General features: G+C 45.4%; 1 protein-coding gene across 4 annotated transcripts; it reads left to right on the forward strand.

Annotated features, from left to right (window-relative positions):
• Positions 1-83: 83 nt before the first annotated feature.
• Positions 84-23410, forward strand: LOC110089771 (uncharacterized). Of its 4 annotated transcripts, none has more exons than XM_020813052.3 (6): positions 84-7356; positions 11421-11639; positions 12981-13085; positions 15415-15516; positions 16647-16748; positions 18656-23410. In XM_020813052.3, the coding sequence occupies exons 2-6, from the start codon at positions 11627-11629 to the stop codon at positions 20035-20037; spliced, it is 1704 nt and encodes a 567-aa protein (XP_020668711.2). In that variant the 5' UTR covers positions 84-7356; positions 11421-11626; the 3' UTR covers positions 20038-23410. The 4 variants fall into 4 exon arrangements, with proteins under 4 accessions (XP_020668711.2, XP_078244505.1, XP_020668712.2 ...); XM_078388379.1 differs by having other exon boundaries at positions 15418-15516; XM_020813053.3 differs by having other exon boundaries at positions 11514-11639.
• Positions 23411-24033: the final 623 nt, after the last annotated feature.

The following is a 24033-nucleotide window of genomic DNA, read 5'->3' on the forward strand; positions in this document are numbered from 1 at the left end:
ACACAGTAGTACCCCCGTATCTGCAGGATCAGTATTTGCTGATTCACTTGTCCACAGTCTGAAAACATTAAAAATATTAAAAGAAAAAAATCCTGGGAATCCATATTTCTAACATTGACGTTACCAGAACTGGGCACTAGAGGGAGCCATAGACCATGCTATGTACTGTATAGCAGTGGTCCCCAACTTTGGGCCTCCAGATGTTCTTGGACTTCAACTCCCAGAAATCCTGGCCAGCAAGAGGTGGTGGTGGAGACTTCTGGGAGTTGTAGTCCAAGAACATCTGGAGGCCCAAGGTTGAGGATCACTGCTGTATAGCATTTATTATTATGGTGCTTGCTATAATCCATGCTTTTCAGCATCTGTGGGAGGACGTGGAACCAAACGCCCATGGATACGGGGGTCCTACTGTACCTTGATCGGTGTGTGATCATGCTTGTGTACATTTCTGATCACCATGCACCACTCCTCAGTTTAAAAAAAAACAAAATGCACTAGATCTGGCAGTGATTGTAGAAGAATGCAACTAAAAGGATCAAGGACCTGGAACCCCTTTCCTAGGGGGAAAAGTTTGTGCGACTCTGCAATTTAGGAACAGGAAAGTCTGCAGGTGTCATTGGACTAAAATTCCCAGGGGTTCAGGCATGATGAGAGTTTATAGTTCAATGAGACTGAAGAGTCACAGATTTCCCCACCCAGGCTTGGATGAAATGGACGTAAAACAGTGGGAAATGAGACCACTGAATACAGAGTCCGTGTGGTGCGGAGGAAGTGCAGGTGTTTTAACTCCAGTCCTTATAATACTAGAATCCAGTCCACTGAATGGTGGGAGAGTCAGAAAGGAAGGGTTTTTTTCTCCACACAATGTGCATTTATACAGCGGAACTCACTGCCACCAGATGTCATGGTGGTTGCCAACTTAAATCATGTTAAGCAGAGAATGAGATAAATTTGTGGAGGGTAATCCTACCAGCAGTTGCCAGTTTGTGGTGGTCATAGATTAACTCCAATACAGTATTTAGATTGGTGTGGTTCATCAGTGCCCGGTGATAGGGCAACAGGAAAGGGAGGAGCTGAGACACCTTTCCTGACTCTCAGGCGTCTCTTTTGCCATGAGGAACGGCAGTCTGGTTTAGCACAGCTCTTATGTTCTTGTGGACAAAGCTCTGATCGGACTTGATTTTTTTTCTTTTTTTAATAGCACACTGTACCGTACCCAATACTTCCTGGTCTGCACTGCCCATGACTGTTACTTTGCAGTTGGATGGAAAAATAAATGTGAAAAAAAAGATTGGTTTGGCACGGGCAGCTCACCACTGTGTCTCCCCAGACGTTGTTTGTTGTTTAGTCGTGTCCGACTCTTCGTGACCCCATGGAGTGGAGCACGCCAGGCCCTCCTGTCTTCCACTGCCTCCTGGAGTTGGGTCAAATTCATTCTGGTAGCTTTGATGACACTGTCCAACCATCTCATCCTCTGTCGTTCCCTTCTCCTCTTGCCCTCACACTTTCCTAACATCAGGGTCTTTTCCAGGGAGTCTTCTCATGAAGAAGAGCCTCAGCTTCAGGACTGGAGCCTCAGCTTCAGGATCTGTCCTTCCAGTGAGCACTCAGGGTTGATTTCCTTCAGAATGGATAGGTTTGTACTCCTTGCAGTCCAGGGGACTCTCAAGAGCCTCCTCCAGCACCACCATTCAAAAGCATCAATTCTTTGGCGGTCAGCCTTCTTTATGGTCGAGCTCTCACTTCCATATGTCGCTACTGGAAAAACTATGTGGACATTTGTCGGCAAGGTGATGTCTCTGCTTTTTAAGATGCTGTCAAGGTTTGTCATTACTTTCCTCCTAAGAAGCAGGTGTCATTTAATTTCATGGCTGCTGTCACCATCTCCAGTGATCATGGAGCCCAAGAAAGTAATATCTGTTATTGCCTCCATATCTTCCCCTTCTATTTCCCAGGAGGTGATGGGACCAGTGGCCATGATCTTAGTTTTTTTGATGTTGAGCTTCAGACCATTTTTTGCGCTCCTCTTTCACCCTCATTAAGAAGTTCTTCAATTCCGCCTCGCTTTCTGTCATCAGAGTGGTATCATCTGCATATTGGAGGTTGTTGATATTTCTTTCAGCAGTCCTGATTATGGCTTGGGGTTCATCCAGTCCAGCCTTTTGCATGATGTATTCTGCATATAAGTTAAATAAGCAGGGGAACAATATCCAGCTTTGTCGTACTCCTTTCCCAATTTTGAACCAATCAGTTGTTCCATATCTAGTTCTAACTGTTGCTTCCTGTCCCACATATAGATTTCTCAGGAGACAGATAAGGTGATCAGGCACTCCCATTTCTTTAAGGACTTGCCATAGTTTGCAGTGGTCCACACAGTCAAAGGCTTTTGCTTAGTCAATGAAGCAGAAGTAGATGTTTTTCTGGAACTCTCTGGCTTTCTCCATAATCCCCAGACATAGAAAACAGCAATTGGAGAGCTCGTTTGAAGGGCAGTGTTGTTTGACTTTTAAAGCATGGGTCTTTGTAATGACAATGTGGATATAGCTCGTGGTTTAGGTATCTGGCTGCAGAGCCAGTGGCTGAAAGTTCAATTTCCCACTGGGCCTTCCCTGACGGACTGAACTCAATGATCCATAGGGTCCCTTCCAGTTTTGCAGTTCTAAAATGATAATACACCTGTACCTACCTTACCAGCAAAGAGGAGCAGTATATGGCATAATTTCCCCTTTTTTCTTCTTCCTTACTGATTGGAGGTAGGGTGTCATCTTGCTTGTTCTAACTTTGGAGGCAGCAGCCCTAAACAATGACATTTTCTCCAATCCAGTCTCCAGGCTGTTTCAGTAAAGAAATTATCTTTTGTGTACTTCTGAATTTTTTTACTTTGCACAATTAACTGTAATAATCTGTCCATTTTGTTTTGTTTCTCATTGCACAACCAAAGTATCCTAGAATTCTGCATTTTAGTGCTTTTTATCACTTTTTGTTCTTGATGTCCTCTTCAGCATTCCTTCTTAGTCATCCTCTCGATCCAAGAAACTCCTTGCATCCTGTGATAAATCTATATGGCAAATGCTTCCATCTTTTTCATGGTTGCCTGGGTTAAAGTTCATAATTCCACAGCCCAGTAGAACTGAGAATACATAGCACTGTAAATTGTGTACTCTTAAATCCAGCTTCAAGTTTTTGTTGTGGTCCAGATTGCTCTATGGGTTAGGTGTTCTGGCTGCGGAACCAAAGATTGGGAGTTTGATTCCTCACGGTGACTTCCAAGAGAAGAGAGCTCCTAGATTCACTAGAAAACCGCTGTCAGTCTAAGTAGATAAGAACGACTAGATGGAGGAATGATCTGGTTTTGTACAAGGCACTTCCACATACGAGATGGACTACAAGCTCCTGTACAAATAACATCCGGCCAGGTCCTCAGCTCTGCCTTCACAGTAAAGGTGTACAAAGTTTTGGCTCAAGCAGAGCCAAAGATACACTGTTGAAGGTATCGGCAGCAGTCTTCAAGCTAGTAATTTCAGCTGCCAGGAGCTGATGGGGAGAAAAAAAAGAAACCAGGGCCTTCCACACACCTGTCCTTCAAACTCTGACTACAATGCAAACAGCAGAAAAGCAAAGGTGTGTATGTACTTCTGGACCAATGGAAGCCAAGACGGGCACAGTTGCTTTCTGCATCTGTCCTTCCACAATAAATGCTGTTACAGTGGTGCCTCGCTAGACGATGACAATCCGTTCCACTGAAATCGTTTAGCTAAATCATTGTCTAGCGAAAAGCATTTCCCCATTGGAATGCATTGAAACCTGTTTAATGTGTTCCAATGGGGAAGAATCGTTGTCTAGCGAAGATCGGCCATAGGAAAGCCGCTTTGCAGACCACCGATCAGCTGTTTAAATCGCTGTCTTGCGAAGCTTAGGTCCCAAAAACACCTGTTTTGCGAGCGTGGAGGGAGCTGTCAAAATCGTCATCTAGTGAAAATCAGTTTGCGAAGCAGGGACCAAACATTGTCCAGCGAAATTCCCCCATAGGAATCACTGTTTTGCGAATCACTATAGCGATCGCAAAAACTCAATGTCTAGCAAAAGAAACTGTCATGCGGGCTAACTGTCTAGCGAGGCACCATTGTATTAGGAAGGAAGGGTGGATATGATAGGGACGTGATGCTTGGTTTGACCCCCTACCTGCAGCTTTCTGAAGTACTGTAGTTCCCAGAGGCAGGTACCGAAGCCACAGGCAAACAATGCAACAATCAATATGCATGCTTTGCATAAGCAGTAAATGATGTGCATTAATTGCAAAATAGGCTGCCCAGAGATGACCATGCTGGCGATGGGCAGAGCCTTTGGACCTCTGAGGTCAATCCAGATTTAAGTCTCCGTCCACTCATGGGATTCAGCTTGACCCAGTCCCATCTTTCTCAGCTGAACCTTCCTCACGGGATTTTATTGTACAGATAAATTGGGGCAGAAAACAACCAACTAGAAGGGAAGTGGGCCAGAAACAGAATTAACAGTCAGAACTCATTGGTGTGCATGTCATGTTTAGGTAACTTGCTGCAGTTAAATGTGGTTTATTGACAAGATGCCAGAGGAGCAGGGTTGGTTTGTGCAAGCAAACGGGACCGGGTAGCTCATCCGTTAGGTGCAGTAAGTTCCACGCACCGATAGGTGGGCACCAGGAGGATTCTGGCCAAGAAATGAATAAAGTTGAATTCAGAAATCACAATATTCATAATTTAAGGAACAGGTCAGTCTCTTGTCATGTTTGATTTCGGACTTCAGGGTTGTTGCCCTTGAACAAAATCATTTCAAAAGCAGATCCCACCGAGAAACAGCTGATGCACTTCAACTGACCACAGCTTCCAGTCCTCCTCCTGCGTTTACTTCTTTCCAACAGAAAGCATCACTCCTCAGTGGTCCCCAGCCTTCGGTCCCCAGAGGTTCTTGGACTCAGACTCCCAGAAGCCTTTGCCACCCATTGTGCTGGCCAAGATTACTGGGAGTTGCAGTCCGATAATACCTAAGCACACAAGGTTGGGAACCACTGCTGCAGACGACGAAGGGGAGCAGAGTCTACAAAAGCCGATGTCAACCATGGGCCGGAATCCTTTTGGCAAATTATGGCAGTGCAGCGGAGGGGGGAGCCTAAGTCTTGGCAACAAATATTAATAATTGTGTATTGTCAAAAGCTTACTGTTTATATACTGCCCCATAGCACTTAAAGCACTCTCTGGGCAGTTTACAGTTTAATTATCCAGGCTACACAAGCCGGGTACTCAATTGACTGACCTCAGAAAGATAGAAGGCCGAGTGAACCTTGAGCCAGCTGCCTGGGATTGATCCCGGGTTATGAGTAGAGTTTTGGCAGTTTAACCATCACACCACAAGGCTCCTTAATTCAAGTCAGTTCTGACATACAGTGACCCTTCTCAGGGTTTTCTAGACAGAGAAAACACACAAATGGTTTGCCCTTCTCCTGGGGTGCCCTGGGACTGTGCAGCTTGCCCAAGGCTACACAGGCTTCGTCTTCTGAATTCCCAGGGTCTGGCTGATGCCTAGCTTCTGATAATGAGGTGCTTCTTTGTGCTGCTAGATAGCTCAGTGGTCGAGGCCTCTGGCTGCAGAACCAGAGACTGGGAGTTTGATTCCCCACTGGGCCTTCTTGATGGGCTGCACTCAATGATCCATAAGAGTCCCTTCCAGCTCTGCAGTTCTAAGATTGTTGTTGTTGTTGTTCTCAGGGCAAGACTTCTTGTTGAGTAAGAGCACACCTGACAACTACATTTACAAAGGGATTTGTAAGCAACCAACATGAATCTGACCCAACTCCGGGAGGCAGTGGAAGAAAGACAGGAGGGCCTGGCGTGCTGTGGTCCATGGGGTCACGAAGAGTCGGACACGACTAAACGAACGAATGATTGTACATCTCTCACTTATATCTCAGCTGAAAAATTTAAAAGACCTCTTTAATCATTAATGTTCACACTGAAATATTAATGAAACTTTTGCAAACAGATGAACATTCTGTAAATCGTCCCCTGAATGGATTCAGATAGCGTTCAAGTCCTCGCTAACCCCTGGATAGAGAAAGTGAAACGGCAGATTCTTCAGCAAGTGCTATCAATCCATCTGGGCAGGGCTGATGGAACATGTAGTCCCACAACATCTGGAGGGCTGTCAGTTCCTTACCCCTGCTGTACATCAAAAAGAATATGAGTATTCCATTCGACAGAGATTTCCATTCAACTGAGGGAGGATTATATGAACTGAACTCCGAAGCTCCCTATTTAACTATAGTTAAATGCCATTGACAGACTAGATAGTGTAGTGGATGGAGAGTTCTGGATTCAAATCCCTGCGCAGCCATGGAAAATCACTGGGGTGGGGAGTTGGCGGCACTGGTGAAACCACTCCTTCAATATCTCATATATCTTGGAAACCCTACTAGGGTTCCCATACGTTAAACACAACTTGGCAAAACATGACACACACAAATCCCATTAACTCATTAGGGATATATCTGAACAGGTATGCACAGGAATGTGCAATTAACTTGCCTCTCTAGGAAGCAATAAATTGGATGGTTTATATTTTTGTTGCTTCTAAATCTGTTTTAAGTAATGCTTTTACCTAACACTGTTACAGAATTAAAGAAGAATAAATATGTTATTAATTATTCTTTAATATATGAATATAATTTGCTGTATTTAGCTTTTAACATTGCATTTTAAAAATTTTTTGTAAGCTGCCTTGGGTCCTTTTTTAGGTGGAAGGTGAGGTAAAAAAATTTAAATGAATAAAATAGGTGGGGGTGATGGGCCTTCCAGATGTTTGGGGCTAAAATGGTCACCACCTGTTATTTTCAGCCAACCTGTGCTAAATTGTTCCCTGTGTCAAAAGTGTATGGAAGACCAACATCTAAAGTCCCCCCCCCCCCACCATCTTAACCCCTAAATGGAGACCAAGAAAGCCCTGCTCAACCTCGTTTCAAACTTTCTAGGATTCAATTTATAAACTTCAGAATTCGGGTTCTGCTCATCCATGCGCTCTGGGGACGATTGGTCAAGCCTTGGACTTGCCAGTTCCCTGGCTTGGCTTCGATCACATGACAGGAGACGGGAATCAATGGAAAAACCGCTCGGAGGAAAACGTGAGCTACGTTTAATGGGGTCCCCCGGACTTCCTTCCTTCCATTGAGGAAAAAAAATTAAAAAAAATTAAGAAGGACGACCCTAATACGGACCCTTTAATTAAAAGGCAGGGTTACACATGACCCAGATCACATGGAGGGCCCTTCTAGGCGTGTCTACTCAGACCTAAAGCCCTCTTGAGTTCAATGGTGTGTTTACTCCATGGGTAAGTAATCCGAATCGAGGCTGCCATTATAGGGCTTGTATACGGTTACTGTCCATTTTAATCCTGTCTCAGCCCTTTCATGCAGGTTAATCCTCTCTCCTGTCGGGTATATGGAGGAAAACGGCAAATTTAAAACTGGATTTTTAAAAAAAAACACGTCATAATGTTTGGTGTGTCCTGGGTGAAATATGGATCTTCCCTCCCCTCTCACCCCCGGGAGTTTGATTCGTGAGCCAGGAGCCTGGGTTTCTTCTTTTCTGTGGAGTTTCATTGGCCTGCAGTAGTTTTGTGACATTGAGGAAGGAGACGTGGACGAGGAAGCTGCCCTTCCAAACTGCTGGATGTGGAGGAAAAGCTGCAGCAGCAAAAGGACCAGCCCTGTTGCTAAACCGCCGGGAGAAGCTGGCAATTCATTCTTCTTGCTCCTTTTGCATTATTAAATCATAGAAAAGTGAAGTTGGAAGGGGCCTCTAAGGCCATCGAGTTCAACCCCCTGCTCAATGCAGGAATACAATCAAAGCATATCTGTCAGGTGCTTATCCATGTTTTTCTTGAATGTCTCCAGTGTTGGAGTGCTCACCACCTCCCAAAATAATTGGTTCCATCGTTGTACTGTTCTAACAGTTCAGTTTTCCCCCCTGACATTCAATCTAAATCTGGCTTCCTATAACTTGAGCCTGTTATTACATGTCGTACATTCTGGGATGATCAAGAACAGATTCTGTCCCTCCTCTGTATGAATACCTTTCAAGTATTGGAAAAGTGCTATCAGGTCTCCCTCCCCCAGTCGTCTTCTTCTTTTCTCAAGGCTAAACCTATTCAGTTCTTTTAGTCTTTCCTCACAGGGCTTAGTTTCGAACCCATGGTCCCGAAAACCAAATCCCTCTCGTTGACACCACGTTCGTAGCCGGTCATTCCCCCAGAGGATCTTCCTTTCTCTTTCAATTCCTCTTCCGAACACCGGTAGGATGGAAGAAAAAAACTATCTGGGCCTCAAAGTCCTTGTGTTTCCTTCCCAGAGCTTCGTGATTTCTCGGTAGCTCCTCTTGGCTGTGTCGTTTGTTCCCCCGTGGACAACAAGAAAAGGATACATATCCGTAGGTTTTAGGAGTGAAGGCGATCCTTCCATCACATCCCTTATCCGTCCTCCAGGGAGACAGCATATCTGGCGAGTCGATGGATCCTCCCGGCAAATTTCGGTCTCAATTCCACGTAGCAGGGAGTCCCCTACTACAACTACTCTCCTCTTCTTCTTTTTGTAGGGTGTGGGTTCAACGACTGTATTCCTACGCATGTCCTCCTGTGGGGGGGTCTCCTCTGCATCCCGTCTGACCGACTCTTCTTCAAGTAACTGAAAGCGGTTTTGTAGTTTCACCAGGAAAGAGTGTCTTCTCCTTTTTTTGCTCCTCACTGTGATTCTTTTCCATGGCGGTTCCTCCACTCTGTAGCTTCTACCGCATTTTCCTCCATTGCAGTGTTTTGGCTTTCTTCCCTCAGCAGGGCCTCTTCCGACAGCTGGTGCTGCTGCTCACGAGTTCTATCAATGTAGGCTTCGTCTTCCCTGATAGCCTTGAGTGTGGCCACTCACGGCTCCCGGTCTCTGACTTTCTGTTCTAACAGTGCCACCAGTTTACACTCATTATGTGTATAAAACACAGCACTTCCTGTCATGTAGATTTTTCTCCTCGTCATTTCTCACCATTGATTTTTGCTGGTGGGGGCCAACGCTGGTTGCAGGCCAGCATCCTTTGGAGGGCCTCAAATTGTGCCCCCTTCGCCTTTATAATGTCCTTCCAGTGCAGCCGTTCCCGACTTTTGACTTTCCAGATATTTTGGATCTCAACACCTGGAAGTCTCGGCCAGCATGAGCAGTGTTGAAGGGATTCTTCCGAAACATCAGTCGATCCGAGTTTGGCTTTGTGATGGCAATTTGTGTGTGTGCATGTGCATGATGTCGAGGTTCAGCCCATGGTATCTGTAGTGAAAAGGGCCAGGCGGTTTCTGATGGGCAGTGGTGTAGGTGTAGTACAGCTCAGCCTTGGAGGGTGTATGTATGTATGTATGTATGTATGTATGTATGTATGTATGTATGTATGTATGTATGTATGTATGTATTTATTTATTTATTTATTTATTTATTTATTTATTTATTTATTTATTTTCTATGCCGCCCAATCTACCCAGAGGTCTCTGGATGGCTCACAACAATTAAAGTTCAATACAATAAAAGATAAAATGATTAAAATGCAATTAAAATACAATTAAAATTGCCATCATCGGGACCCACAGTTGATGTTATTTCAATTAAAAGCCTTCTGGAACAGGAAGGTTTTGACCTGGCGCCGAAATGTCATCAACGTCGGCGCCAGACGAATTTCGGTATGTGCTGGCATGTATTGTTTTGTTAATTCCAGTTATGGTCATCTGTCCAGACCCATAGCATGCTGCTTATATATCACCCCATAGTTCTTAAAGCACTCTCTGGGTACTCGGTTTACTAACCTTGGAAGGCTGAGTCAGCTTCAAGGCAGCTGCCTCGGATTGAACCCGGATTGTGAGCAGAGTTTCGGCTGCAGTACAACCACCACGCAAGGAGGCTCAATAGGGCCCCCTTGTTGCTTCTAAGCCAAGCTGTAATCTTCATGAGACAGAGGAAGGGAATAGATTTTAACCAACAACAGTGTACTGCCCCGAGCAATCCCTCTTATTGTGCAAGGTATTTTGTGTTAGCTCGGTCTCGATCTGTCCAGTAAGACCCATTAGGTTTACAAAAGACCTGCTCCTGGTGGAGAACTAGTTGATTGGTCTGGATCAAGGCAAACTGCTTGCATTTCTGGATTCTCTGTGAGGACAGGACTAGAGGAATTCCTATGGTGGGTGCTTCAGCTTCAAAATGTACCACTGCACCAGCGGCTGGATGGCATAATCGTCTGATTTGATATACGGCAGATTTATGCGCCATCACCAGCTTCAAGTCTTCACCAGACTTGAGAGATCAGAAGGAAAGGAAAGTCACTCTCTGTCCCCATGATAAGCCAGCTCCACTGGGCTTTGTTTCCCTCCAAAATCCATTCCATCAGTCTTAGGAAACTTTGCCGCAAATATTTTAACTACTTGTATTCATAATATTGAGAACTTATGTCTAATTTGTTTTTGTTTACTTTCCCCCATCTGTTTTTTCCTTTTGTAACATATCTTCATAAACTGTCCATCTGCGGACAGGACTTGTCTTATCTTTTTAAAAAATGGATACACAACATTTTAAGGGCTGTACAGGATGGAGACAGCAGCCCTGAAATTAAAAGGCGCCTTCTTCTTGGGAGGAAAGCGATGACAAATCTTGACAGCATCTTGAAAAGCAGAGACATCACCTTGCCAACAAAAGTCCGAATAGTCAAAGCTATGGTTTTTCCTGTCGTGATGTATGGAAGTGAGAGCTGGACCATAAAGAAAGCAGACCACCAAAGAATTGATGCCTTTGAATTGTGGTGCTGGAGGAGGCTCTTGAGAATCCCCTGGACTGCAAGGAGAACAAACCTATCAGTTCTAAAGGAAATCAACCCTGAATGCTCACTTGAAGGACAGATCCTGAAGCTGAGGCTCCAGTACTTTGGCCATCTCATGAGAAGAAAAGAGTCCTTGGAAAAAACCTTGATGTTAGGAAGGTGTGATGGCAAGAGGAGAAGGGGACGACCGAGGATGAGATGGCTGGACAGTGTCTGCGAAGCAACCAACATGAACCTGACACAACTCCGGGAGGCAGTAGAAGACAGGAGGGCCTGGCGTGCTCTGGTCCATGGGGTCACGAAGAGTCGGACACGACTAAACGACTAAACACACACAGGAAGGAGTAAATCAGTACCCCCCCAATCTTGAATCCCCAGGTGTTCTTGGACTGCAACTCCCAAAAACCCTAGCCAGCACATCTTAGTGGTGAAGGCATCTGGGATTTGCAGTCCAAGAACATCTGGGGACCTATGGTTGGGAACCACTGGTCTAAAGGCTATGAACAGATGCCTAATTGAAAGTATACATCTGGAATAATACTGACATTGTTCTTCTAGGTGCTGAAGGTGAAACCACACAATGCAGAACGTTTGCAGGGTTTGGCCTCGTTTCCCAAAGTCAAAGCGGATTCATGCTTTTTGTTGTTTTAGAGTGAGTTCTGCGGATGTGGCCCCGTGTCTTTCGTGAAAGACCAGCAAAAAGGGGCTGAAACTAAATTCATGACATCCTGCCCTAAGTGCTTCTGCAGGAGAATCACAGGAACATGGCCTCTTTGGGTAAGGATTCTTTCCCCCCATTTTGGGCTCAGAAATGTGGGTTTTCTTATGCAGCTCTAAAGTTCAAGGAGGGTTTGGATCGAGGCTTTGATTTGATGCCCACCCTGTGAATCAGTGGAATGCAGTTTTTGTAAAAGTGTATCTCGAGACTGAAGGATGCCTATGATGATTACTCCGTGTAAAACTTGCGGGGAGCCATGTTTCTTTTTCTGCCACCCTGCTTCTTGTTTCCCCTTCTCTGCCAGTCCAGCCTATTGAGAGGGGGAGAGGAAGGAGCAGGTCATGCTTACCAGCTGTTTGAACTGATCACCTGCCAAAAACTTCTGAAATTGAGGATGAGAAATTTGGATGTTCCCCATTTAGATCATTTTAGAGAACCGGAACATTTCAGCAGAGAATCAGAATTTGGAAAAGTTAACATTTTGGATTGCAGTCCAAATACGTACTAGGACCACCTGGCTCAGCCCACCTTTCCCTCTTTATTTATTTATATTTTTAAAAATTTTGGATTCCAACATCCAGATCCCAACATCCTGGTCAGAATGGCCATTGTTTTCCAAGTTCTTAAAACAGAAAAAGACCAAAAAAAGAAAAGAGAAAAGAGAAAAAAAGGCATTTTTCCCAGAAACATGTTATTCCTTCTTTGTAAAGATTTCAAAATTATCAGATACCACTCTTGGCCAAATTAATGGTGGGAGGTCAGTGCTTAGAAAAGGGGCATTTTTGGGGGGAAATAACAACTCCCAGAATCTCCCTGCCATCCTGCTAGGAGAATTTTGGTCATTGTCATCCTAAAAAGTAAATAAGTAAAGTAGGTACGTAGGTACATAGGTATATATTCTGTTTTTATATTTGCCAGTTAGTACAACATACCACCCTGAGCAGTAAACAAACAAAGTAAATGCAAATTATATAGCAATAAAGTAAATTTTTAAAAAGATAAGAACCAAGAAGTCAATACAACAGCATAAGAACAGCACACCAAGAACAGACAGAGGGGACAATTTTGGCAGGTAGATCAAATTAGAAGCCACAAAAAGCTTCTTTAAAAGACACCATTTTTAGTAGCCTTCTGAAGGTAGAGGAGGGAGGGAGGGGGCCAGGTGGAGCTCCAAGGGGAGGCCAGTCCCAAGGGTGGGGGGCCACCACTAAGAAGGCACAATTTCTGGCAGAAGTCTTTCTGGACTCCCTTCTTGGCATGGCAGCTCCACCGGACTTTAATAATAGTAACTGAGTACCCAAAACATGCAGTTCCAGTGTTGACGGACATCTTTTCCAGAAAACTAAAAACACATGTCGTGTTTTTCCCCCCCCTCAAACGTCTTTCTCCTCTTGGATTAGAACTTCCCAATGTGACCATAAAGCTGGAAGATGAAGAGGAGGTGCCCTGGCTCCCAAATAACCAGGGATCAGAGGACACGGAGAACTTCCCAAGCACTCATTCAGGTGAGGGACAGCGACTGTCGTTGCACATGAACCTGCTTCAGTTTGTTTCAGGAGGAAGACTACTGTACAGCTGGGTTTTTCTTAAAGAGCTACACAGCAGAGTGTAGTAGCTTGGGATCTGAACTGCAGGCAGATTCTCCAGCAAGATAATTTAATGCCGGCTTGAGGCTGGCATTCTACTACCTGGGTTGAGGGTATAATGCTACAGACTTAGTTTGCATAATAGTTATGAGAAATTTGTCTCCAAAATGGCTGTTGTTATTATGTGCCTCCTCCTGCTCATGGCGATCCTATGAATGAGTGTTCTCCAGAATTTCCTGTCCTCAGCCATTCTGCTCAGCTCTTGCACACTCAAGCCTGTGTTATTCTTTAGGGAGTCGGTACATCTCTTATTTGGTCCTCTTCTTGTTGCTTTCAAGCAAATACAGTGGTGCCTTGCTTAACGAGTGCACCGTTTAACGACGAATCCGCATAACGACGTGTTTAATGCGATCGCATTGTGATGATTCCAATGGGCGAAAATCGCATTGCGATGATCGGTAGGCATTTCACAGCTGATTGGCGGTTCCAAAATGGCCACCGGAAGAATAAAATGGCTGCCCGCCAGCGTTTTCGCGCCCTGCCCTTGCTTACCAAGGCGGCGAAAATGGCGGCCAGATGGGGAATCTTCACTAACTGGTGAGTTTTCACCCCATAGGAACGCATTAAACAGAGTTTTACATTCTGGATAGCGATGTTTCCGGATAGCGACATTAATCGCTATGCAGGGCACCACTGTAATGCAGTACGTATAAATATGTACCTTGTGTTACTGTGTAGAATAAGAGAATAAGAGTTGGAAGGGGCCTATAAGGCCATTGAGTCCAACCCCCTTGCTCCATGTAGGAATCCAGATCAAAATATATTTGACAGATGGTGGCCGAATTTTCTTTTGAATGCCTCCAGCATTGGAGCACTCACCACATCCTCACTTAATTGGTTCCTTTGTCATACTTCTCTAACAGTTAGGAAGTTTTTCCTGACATTCAGCTGAAAATTTGGCTTCGTACCATGAGCCTATTCTTACGTGTCCTGCACTCTGGGATGATGGAGAACAGATCCTGCCCCTCCTCTGGATGACTCAAGTATTTGAAGAGTGTTATCCTATCTCTCCTATCTTTTTTCAATGCTAAACCTACCCAGTTCTTTCAGGTTTTCCTCGTAGGGCTTGGTTTCCAGTTCCCTGATCATTCTTTGAACCTGTTCCAGTTTGTCTGAATCCTTCTTAAAACGCGGAGTACAAAACTGGGCACAGGACTCGAGGTTTAAGGCAGACTGACATATTTAATATTTGGTACGCAGAAGTGGTTGTTTCTTATCATAGATTTTGCCAAGGTTGTAACGCCTTTGTGTTCGCTGACCCAGTGGTGTGACTGTTTGTGAGTGAGTGTAAGTACATATGTTTTAGTTTATAAAAATAGAATATTGGAAGATATGCTAGAAAAGTACACATCGTTTGGAGACCTTTTTCTGCCTCTACATAGTACCAAAACTCAAAACTCAGTGGTGGGAGATTCAGAAGAGATAAAAGGAAGTACGTCTGCACTACAGTACAAAGTTATGCAATTCGCTGCTACAACATGTCAAATCCTGATATGTCTCAGCTAGCAGATCCTGAGTATTTGATCGCGCCTTCAACTTTGGGAGTTAGGCCAGGGGCTTCCCTGTGTGAGATTCTGTCCATAAGATCACACTTTCTTCACAAATTCTTTCCCTGGATGTTGCCAACACCCACACAAACATATACAGTACTTGATGTTTATTTACATTTTAGTTCAGTTATTTATCTCCAGCTTAACTGTTTTGTCTCAAGAGACTTAATTTAAAAAAAGTGTAACAGCAGTCAAACAGAGATGGGAAATGGTTCGGATAAATGAAATGCAAGACACAGCAGTGTTTAAAATTACAGGCAATTCCATAAAAATGGAAATAGAAATTGGCTTCAAAGGGCCTGGTAGAGTAAAACAAAGCAGAGCATGCTGCTTATATACTGGCCCAGTGTGCTTAAAACACTCTCTGGGTGGTTTACAATTTAATTATGCAGACTACATATTGCCTTCCCCCCCCCATGAGCCTGGGTACTTATTTTACTGACTCTGGAAGGTTGGAAGGCCGAGTGAACCTCAAGCCGGCTACCTCGGATCGAAGCCGGTTTATGAGCAGAGTTCTGTCTGCAGTGCTGCCATTTAACCACCGCACCACCAGGTGCAAAAAGTTATCTGTAAGAATATGCAATAAAATCATACTCACCAGATTCATCCTGATTGTATCTCTTTCTGTCCATTCCCAGCAGGATTTCCTGTTCCAAAATCAGAGGTGATCCATGGAGGAGATCCATGGATTCCAGAGCCTGTTTCAGAGGAGAGAGAGATCCCGACTGATTACAGTTCAGGTAAACAAAAAAAATCTTGGCAAGCTCTTGGCAGTTTTCTTAGGTTTGCTAGATCAAAAGTAGTTCAGGTCTGATTTTTAATAAGCGTGTCTCTCATCTTGAGCTCTTTAATGGAAATGCAGAGCCTACGCGTAACAGACAAATGTGTAAACTTAAACAGTACTTGAGCAGAATCTAAATCCTCCTTCGGGTACTGGGTAACATTGTTGGAAGAATTAAATATTAAATGAATTAAATTGCCTATAGCACTGTAAACATATTGAAGAAAAAGATGAGGTAGGAACAGAATGAATGAAGCGAGATAGAAACAGAACAAATGTTGCCAAGATCAATGACAGTGAGAAAAAGGCACTGCAGAATTGGAAGAACCAGCAGGTTGCTTCTTCTCCCTTGTCCACATTATTAAATTACTACTGCTTTTCCTTCACTGCCAAGAGGGAGAGCTTCAAGAACGGAAGAGGGAGAGCTAGGCTGCTTTATGTTGGGGAAGTGTAATGTGTAGCCCAGCTCTGTGTTTGAGGAAAAACTTGGCAGAGTGCGAATTTTTGATTAAAAACTTCTAACCACATAGCAGATAGTGCAGGTACCTACAGAGCAGAATTAGCTTTGCATCTCCCCAGAGCAGACCACCCTATTTTGGTTGTCTCATCAACTGGCACTTTTAGTAATATTAAATCATTCTGAGACATTGGTAAGAGAAAGAATAAAAGTTCCGTCAACTCACAGTTCTGAACAGATAAAAAACAGCATTCTGTAGAAAAATGACCAGTTACATGAACAAGGCTTAATTGTCTCATAGTCTGCTTATTGACTATACCTACACACTGCACTACATGATTAATTCTAAACACTAACCAAACACTGACTACTGACAGAAAAAGAGCAAGAAAATACACTTCATCAGGGAGGTATGGCTCTCTTCAAAATGAAAGGCAGAGAGGGAACAATTGATTACTGCTGGTTTGATTGACAGTCACCCCAATCCAGAAAAATCCCTCCCAGCCAGACCTCATAAAGGCAACATACGAGGTTGAAAATAATTCTTACAGAGTGGTGAGATTTTCACCGTGTGCACTATCATCTAAGCAGCATTAATGACATCCATACTTTATCTCTTTTCCCTGGCTCAGAGCTTCCAGATGTGATAGTAAAGCTAGAAGAAGAAGAGGAGTTGTATATTCCTTATCACCAGGTTTCGGAGGCAAGCGTACCATTCAAAGGGGCTCATTCAGGTGAGTGAGAGAGTAAGCTGATGAATGGAGTCATGTCCGTATTTTTGACTAAGGAAATAAATAGGCTAGAGGACTGCTTAGTAGAACATTCTATATTTCAATGACTGGCCAGCTTCTCACTAGCAGGATAGAAACCTCCCCTTTGTTCAAATCACATTCCATGTGCTTGAGACACCCTTTAATTGTCAAAAGTGAATGTGATGGAGCCCAGGTTCTCTAGATCAGAGGTCGTCAACCTCCAGTCCGTGGCCTGAGCTGGACCGGGCTGCGGAGACAGACTTCCCCCCCCGCACACACTCCCCTCCCCACAGCTGCTTTGCGCATGCATGCGTGTGCCAGCGCTGATGTAAGCGCTCCCCCACCCCTTCACACATGCGTCCGAGCGAAAGGGTGGGTGGGTGTGCAGGCGCACCTGCGCATGTGCAAAGGGGTGGGGGAGCACTCACGCTGGCGCTGGTGTGTGTGCACTCCCCCACCACTTTGCACATGTGCCCGAGAGCACCCACACGCCCGAGAGACCGTGGGGAGGTGCCCTGCCTTCCTCAGAAGCTCAGCTGGTCCACGGTCCCAAAAAGGTTGGGGACTGCTGCTCTAGATGATGACGTTTAATTAAGATCAGAGATGGAGACAATGGTCTGAAAATATTAAAAATAGTAAAAGAAAAATCCTAGAAATATTTATTTATTAAGGTGAAGTTACCGGAACTGGCCACTACAAGTAGATGGAGACTATGCTATGTACAGGAGTGTTCCCCAACTTTTTTTGGTCCGTGGACCGGCTGGGGAAGGCGGGGCACCCCTCGCACTCATGCGCATGCAAGAACAAGGAAGTGCTCTCTCTCTCACACGGGTGGGCGCACGCCTGCACAAGCCCCATACTGCCATGTGCGCATGTGCATGGGGGCGGGGCGTGCACGAGCGTGTGCCGCCGTTTGCGCATGCACAGGAGCACTCGCGTGCATGCGCAAATGGCGGTGTGTGCTCGTGCAGGCCCATGCGTGGACAACAACTCCCAGAAATTCTGGCCAGCACAGCTAGTCGTGAAGACTTCTGGAAAATATAGGCTTAAGATAATCATGGGGAGCCAATTTTGGGAACCATGGGTTTAAGGGGAATCTCAAATTTTCAGGTGAGGGACATGCACATTGCACAGTAAATAACAAATCAGTTTCTTAGCTTGGAAGTGAAATGTCTGAGTTACATCACATTGTGTGGGTGCAGAGTGCAGCCCTTGAGATTGGGGCCTTTGTTGGAGGGAAAGAGAGAGAAATGCTTTAAGGGCTGACCAACCCCTGCTGCCAAGTCCTCCATAGGGATGGGATTTGTGGATTTTTTGGACTACAGTAACCATAATTCTCCATTCTGGGAGTTCTGCCTGTCTTATAGACACGGATTTGATGCACCTGGGAGAAAGGGCTTAAATTGAAAGGCTTCGGGGCCTAGCTCCACCCAAGCTTCCTTTCGAGAAAGAAACCTCCCAGCGAGCACAAGAGTAGGAACAAAAAATCAAAAAAATGGCCGTTGAGGGGCAGAGGAGCTAAACCTTAAAGCCTCCCAATTTAGGCTTTTCTCCCAAATGCATCGCATCCAGGTATTTGTAAGGAAAGTAGTAGTCCTAAAATGGAAATTTAATCATCATCATTATAGAACTCCGGAGCTGGAAAGGACCTTAGGGGTCATCGAGTCCAGCCTGTCGAGAAGGCACTGGGGGGAATCGAACTCCCAACCTCTGGCTTCGCAGCCAGAGAGCTAAAGTACTGAGATATCCAGTGGTCCTTGTCTTATCTGTAGTTCAGAAGATATGATCATCCCATCCCTGCTTGCTATACAATATCTGTGGACATTGGAGAACTAACTGACAGTGATTTGATGAAGCCTGACATTCTGGTCCTCTGCTTCTTCTGACAGGAGAGGGGTGTGAGAGAATCTATGTGGGCGAAGTGCCCTATTTCTCAGGATGCAGGAGAAGCTTCAGTGACAGACCCGGTCTCATCAAACACGAGAGCCAGGGCACGCCAGAGAAACCCCACAAATGTTCGCGCTGTGCTAAAAGTTTCATGAAAAGATCCAACCTTCGTACCCACGAGAGAATCCATACAGGAGAAAAGCCATTCCGGTGCTCCGAGTGCGGGAACAGCTTCAGCGATGGGTCCAGCCTCATTCGGCACAAGCGGAAACACACGGGAGAGAAACCGTACAGTTGCTCGTCGTGTGGGAAAAGGTTCAACCAGAGTTCTAGCCTTATCAGGCACGAGAGGAGCCACACGGAGCAGAGACCTTATAAATGCTTGGAATGTGGGAAGAGGTTCAACCAGAGTTCGACACTAGTTAGGCACGAGAGAATCCACAGAGAGCAAAGACTGTTCAAGTGCTCGGCTTGCGATAAAAGGTTTATTCAGAGCGCGAGTCTCCTTGCACACGAGAGAATCCACAGAGGAGAGAAACCATACTGTTGTAACATATGTGAAAAAGGCTTTGTTCATAAATCGAATCTTCTTATTCATGAGATGAAACACACTGGTCTGAAACCGTTTAAATGCTCGGACTGCGGAAAGGGGTTTAATCAGAATTCAAGTCTCGTCATACACAGGAGAATTCATACAGGAGAAAAACCGTACAATTGTTCTCACTGCAGGAGACCTTTCAGTGACAAATCAAGCCTTAATAAGCACGAAAGAGCCCACCGAGGAGACAAGCCCTACAAGTGTTCAAACTGTGGGAAATGTTTTGTTCGGAGGTCCCATCTCCTTACCCACGAAAGGATTCACACAGGAGTGAAGCCATTTAAATGTTCCCACTGCGGGAAAAGTTTCAGCAGTCGGTCGCACCTTATAAGGCACGAGGGGACTCACACGGGAGAGAAACCCTACGACTGCTCCTTTTGCGGGAAAAGGTTCAACCGGAAGTCCAACCTGACTAACCACGAGCGAACTCACACCGGCGAAAAGCCTTACAAATGCTCCGACTGCGGGAAAAGCTTCAGCGACCGGTCGAGCCTCATCAAGCACGAAAGGATCCACACGGGCGAGAAACCCTACAGCTGCGCGGCCTGCGAGAAAAGCTTCAGCGACAAGTCGAGCCTGATCCGGCACGAGAGGATCCACACCGAAGAGAAGCCTTACAAGTGCTCGGACTGTGGGAAGGGGTTCAACCAGAGTTCGAGCCTCACCGTGCACGAGAGGACCCACACTGGGGAGAAGCCATTTAAATGTTCAGACTGTGGCAAGGGATTCATTCGGAGGACGATTCTCAATAAGCACGAGAGAACCCACACCGGAGATAAACAATGAAGCCTGGGATTGGGGGTAGCGCTGGCTTATGATGATGGCTGACGGAGGAAGAAGGCAGGGGTCGTGCTTCAGTTTCCTTCGGCTGTGATGCTGAAGAGACGGAGCCAATATGGCCGACATGATTTATGGGAGTTACGGCCAAGAATATCTGGATGATCCCCTCTTGTTTGGGCCTATTCAGACCTGAGGGAGCTCTCTGGGGAGGGAAGCCTTAGAGCTCAGGCACTGTGTAGTAATCATATCGCTGTGAAACCTGAACGGCTTGGTTGAGATTTTCCCTCATCTGTCCATCTCAGGCAGCCCCTATGCAAGCCAAACTCCTTTGGCCCATTTGCCCCACCTGCCCGGCCCCACACCCAGTAACGTAGATCTGTCCTGTATTAGCCACCACCCAACACAGAATTCTATGCCCTTTTTAAAAAGGAATTGATTTTAGAGAGAATCATGTACGGCTCTCCTGTCGGGTTGTGAGTCCGGTAGGTCTGTGTGAAACAGGAGTGGGTAACCATGGTGAGTCTGCAGGCAATTTTTCCCCCCTTTTCCCTGGACTGTGGTAGTCTACGCAAAAGCCTGCTGAGAAAAATAATAATAATTCAACGTAAAACTGACCAGATGTATCTCTCGCTACACCCCCCCCCCCAAAAAAAAAACACTTTCAGGATCAAGCTGCTGGTTTCAAGGTTGCTTCACCACCAAACCTGCCCAACCCAGTTTAGCTGCCCTGAGAAATCGTACATTTTTGAGTCACATCTAGTTTTTCAGAAAGGCTGATTCTCAGCTCCAAGTAGGCCTGCAAAACCCCACACACACCGCCGCCTCCAAATGGCTAGGTTTATCCTCTGTAGGATCTAAGTCAAAGGTTAATTAGTCAGAAGATTCTTTCTAATTATTGGGGGGAGATGTTGAGGGCCTTCTCAAGCCACCTGTTGTCCATGTCTGGTGTAAGAGACCCATGGATGTGGGGGAAAGTCCACTATAGGTCCAGTGGGCACACTTCATGTTTGTGGGGACCTTAGTTTTTATTTATTCTTGGAACGTGACCTTTACTAAATCTGCTGGCAATGCCTTATGCTAGTACTCAGTCACTAGTCTGACAGTGTTCTGCCCCTATAGACCTGCGGGACACTCAAAAATGGGATCCGCTGGATTTCCTGCTCCTCTGGTGCAGGTTTTTGGGGGCTGAAAAGGGGAAGTGGGGCGGTGATGTCTTCAACCTGCTTCACTGAAGCACCATGTTGGATATGGACTGTTTTCTGTTTTTGAAAAAGAAAGGCTGTAGTGAAAAATCATGCAATTAAAACATATAAGCTAAATCAAGGGAAACAAGAATAAATGCTAAAATAATGTGTGCATCGTAAGAAAATGTTATTTTTCCATTAAACTATTACCAGTTGCAGGGTAGTATCCAGAAAAGAGTGGGTGGAATTCCACTGGGAGCAGAGTCCTGCGGGTGTTACTTAGAAGCAAGCCCCATTGTATTCAGTGGGGCTGACTCCCAGGTAAGCATGCCTGAAGCTGCAGCCTTATTGTAAGAGAATCAAGTTAGCATAAAACATTCTGGGAGCAGACTCTCGGTGGGGCTTCCCTTGCCTCCCCCCCCCCACATGCCATCAGTCTGGTCTGGTGGTTCCCGTTCGAAGCAGATGTAGGAAATATTCACAAGGAGTGGAGGTCTGTTCTGCTAGAGCATTGATTCCCAACCTTTGGTCCCTAGACATTCTTGGATCGCAACACTCAGAAATCCTGGCCAGCACAGCTAGTGGTGAAGGCTTCTGGGAGTTGCAGTCCAAGAACGTGCAGGGAACCCAAGGTTGGGAACTTTCATGCTTGAGCAAGATAATAATACTGGGAAAGGTGGAAGGCAGAAGGAAAAGAGGAAGACCTACTGTACTACAAGATGGACTAACACTGTAAAGTAGTGGTTTCCAACCTTGGCTTAACTCAGGTGTTCTTGGACTACAGTTCCCAGAAGCCTTCACCACTCGCTGTGCTGGCTGGGGTCTCTGGGAGTTGTAGTCCAAGAACGCCTGCATTACCCAGGGTTGGGAAATCCTGGTCTAAAGGATGGACAAGAGTTGGATGTCAGCTTATGGCCAGAATCCTGTTGACTTGATGTGACTGCAGAAGGGGAGGCATTCTCTGGCTTGTCCCCTTGTGTGCAATTGATCAGGCCTTCAATAGCAGCAGGAAAGAAACAAAAAAAAAACATTTGCCTATTAAGTAACAGGATTTTGGCCTATAAATTTACACATTCATGTCAAGGGACTGCAAGTATGCTAATATAACTGAGAATGTCATACTTCAAAGCACATCGTGCAAACACAGGATTTGCTAGAAAGACAGTACTGCTAGGAGAAGTTGAAGGTATTAGGAGAAGAGGAAGACCAAATGGGAGATGTATCAACTCCATAAACCCACAACCTTGTGTTTGCAAGAGCTGAACAGGGTGGTTCATGAGAAGACATTTTGCATTCATAGGGTCATGATAGGTTTGATGCGACTTGACAGTGCATGGTAGCAGGTCTGCTAGGGGTATGGCAAAACTGTGGCATGAGATATAGAAGAAAACCAACCTGTTGTTCCTCGGAGTGAGCCTCTCACTTTGCTGAAAGTTGATTCCATCTCTAGGTTGGGACGGGCAAAGTGAACCCCCTCCAGGAAGTAACTCCCAGCAGTCCACCCCATTGGCTGTGCTAGCTAAGGCTGATGGGAGTTGCAGTCCAGCAGTATCTGGAGCCTCCCCCCACCCCAATGGATAAAATACTCTCTTCTGCCCTATTAAGGCACTTAACATTTACTCACTGTCCTTCGGCATGGAATGGGGATGGAGCCGATTTACCTCTTGCATCTCACAGTTTTAACTCTAGGATGACCTGTTTCAACAGCTGTTTGGTATCTAGGTTATAATATATAGTTCATCAGGGACAGGATGGTGTGGGGAGGAATGTATTTTCTTGTTCAGTAACTGGAAATCGATGCTGTGTGCCCATATGTTGGAAAATAGGTCCCGATCTTGCAGTGAAGCAGATCTGTGGTAAAGCTGGCTTTTTTTTTTAGTACAACTTCTGGAATCCCTCTGGCTGGCTAGGGGATTCTGGGAGTTGTAGTCCAGAAAATAATAACTTTCCTAAGCTCTCCAGGGTCAGAGGGTTTGCTTTCTTGTCCACTCCTTCCCTAGCCCAGCTTCCCACTAGGTGTACCACGCAGGAACACGGATTCACACGATACTCTGCCCTTTTTAAGTCATGATGGCTGTTTTGTAACCTCCACCTCCTCACCCTTGCATGCCAGTGATCTCTTCAGAGTGAAAATATCAAATGTCAAGCAACCCAGGATGTTCTGAGGTGAAATAAATTTACTTTGTTGTTCACAAGGGCTCTATTTATCGGTAGAAAGACTCAGTTTGACGTCGTAATAAATGCTATCGTCTCCTTAACTGTTGTTTGGTTTGTGCAGACACCAGTCATTTAATTCATTTCTCGCATCAGGGCAAGGGGATGACGACGGCTGCGGGACTGGAAAGCTTTACATTAGACAATTTCAACCACTGGTTGCAAGATGTGACAGCTAAAATCGAACTTCCGTGTTCAAAAGCAGTTTGCTTCTGGATACCAACTGCTAGAGGATAAACAATCGTCGTTCTTTTCCTGGACTGCTTGGGAACTTCCCAGAAGTATCGGAGAAGGTCCTTGGTAGAAACAAGAAGCTGGGCTAAATGGAGTTTCAATTGTACCTGAGAGAATCTCTGTAAATCTTGAAAGATGCCATTTTGGATAACCCCGAAGCCTTCTGAAGAAAGGCTGCAAACAGCAACGGGGCCTCCAGCTCTTCATTGGCCTGCTGCTCCCATCAGCTGAAGCCAACGCAATCCGTGGGGAAGGAGCGATGGGCCTTGTTGCCAGGCGTCTGGAGAGTTTGCGCCTTGCTCACCTCCTATTCTAATGCATGCACGGTACAGGTGGTCTGAGCGCACATTTACGGCACTCTTGAGTTTTT

The sequence above is a fragment of the Pogona vitticeps genome, chromosome 2 (assembly GCF_051106095.1).
Source record: "Pogona vitticeps strain Pit_001003342236 chromosome 2, PviZW2.1, whole genome shotgun sequence".
NCBI lineage: Eukaryota > Metazoa > Chordata > Lepidosauria > Squamata > Agamidae > Pogona > Pogona vitticeps.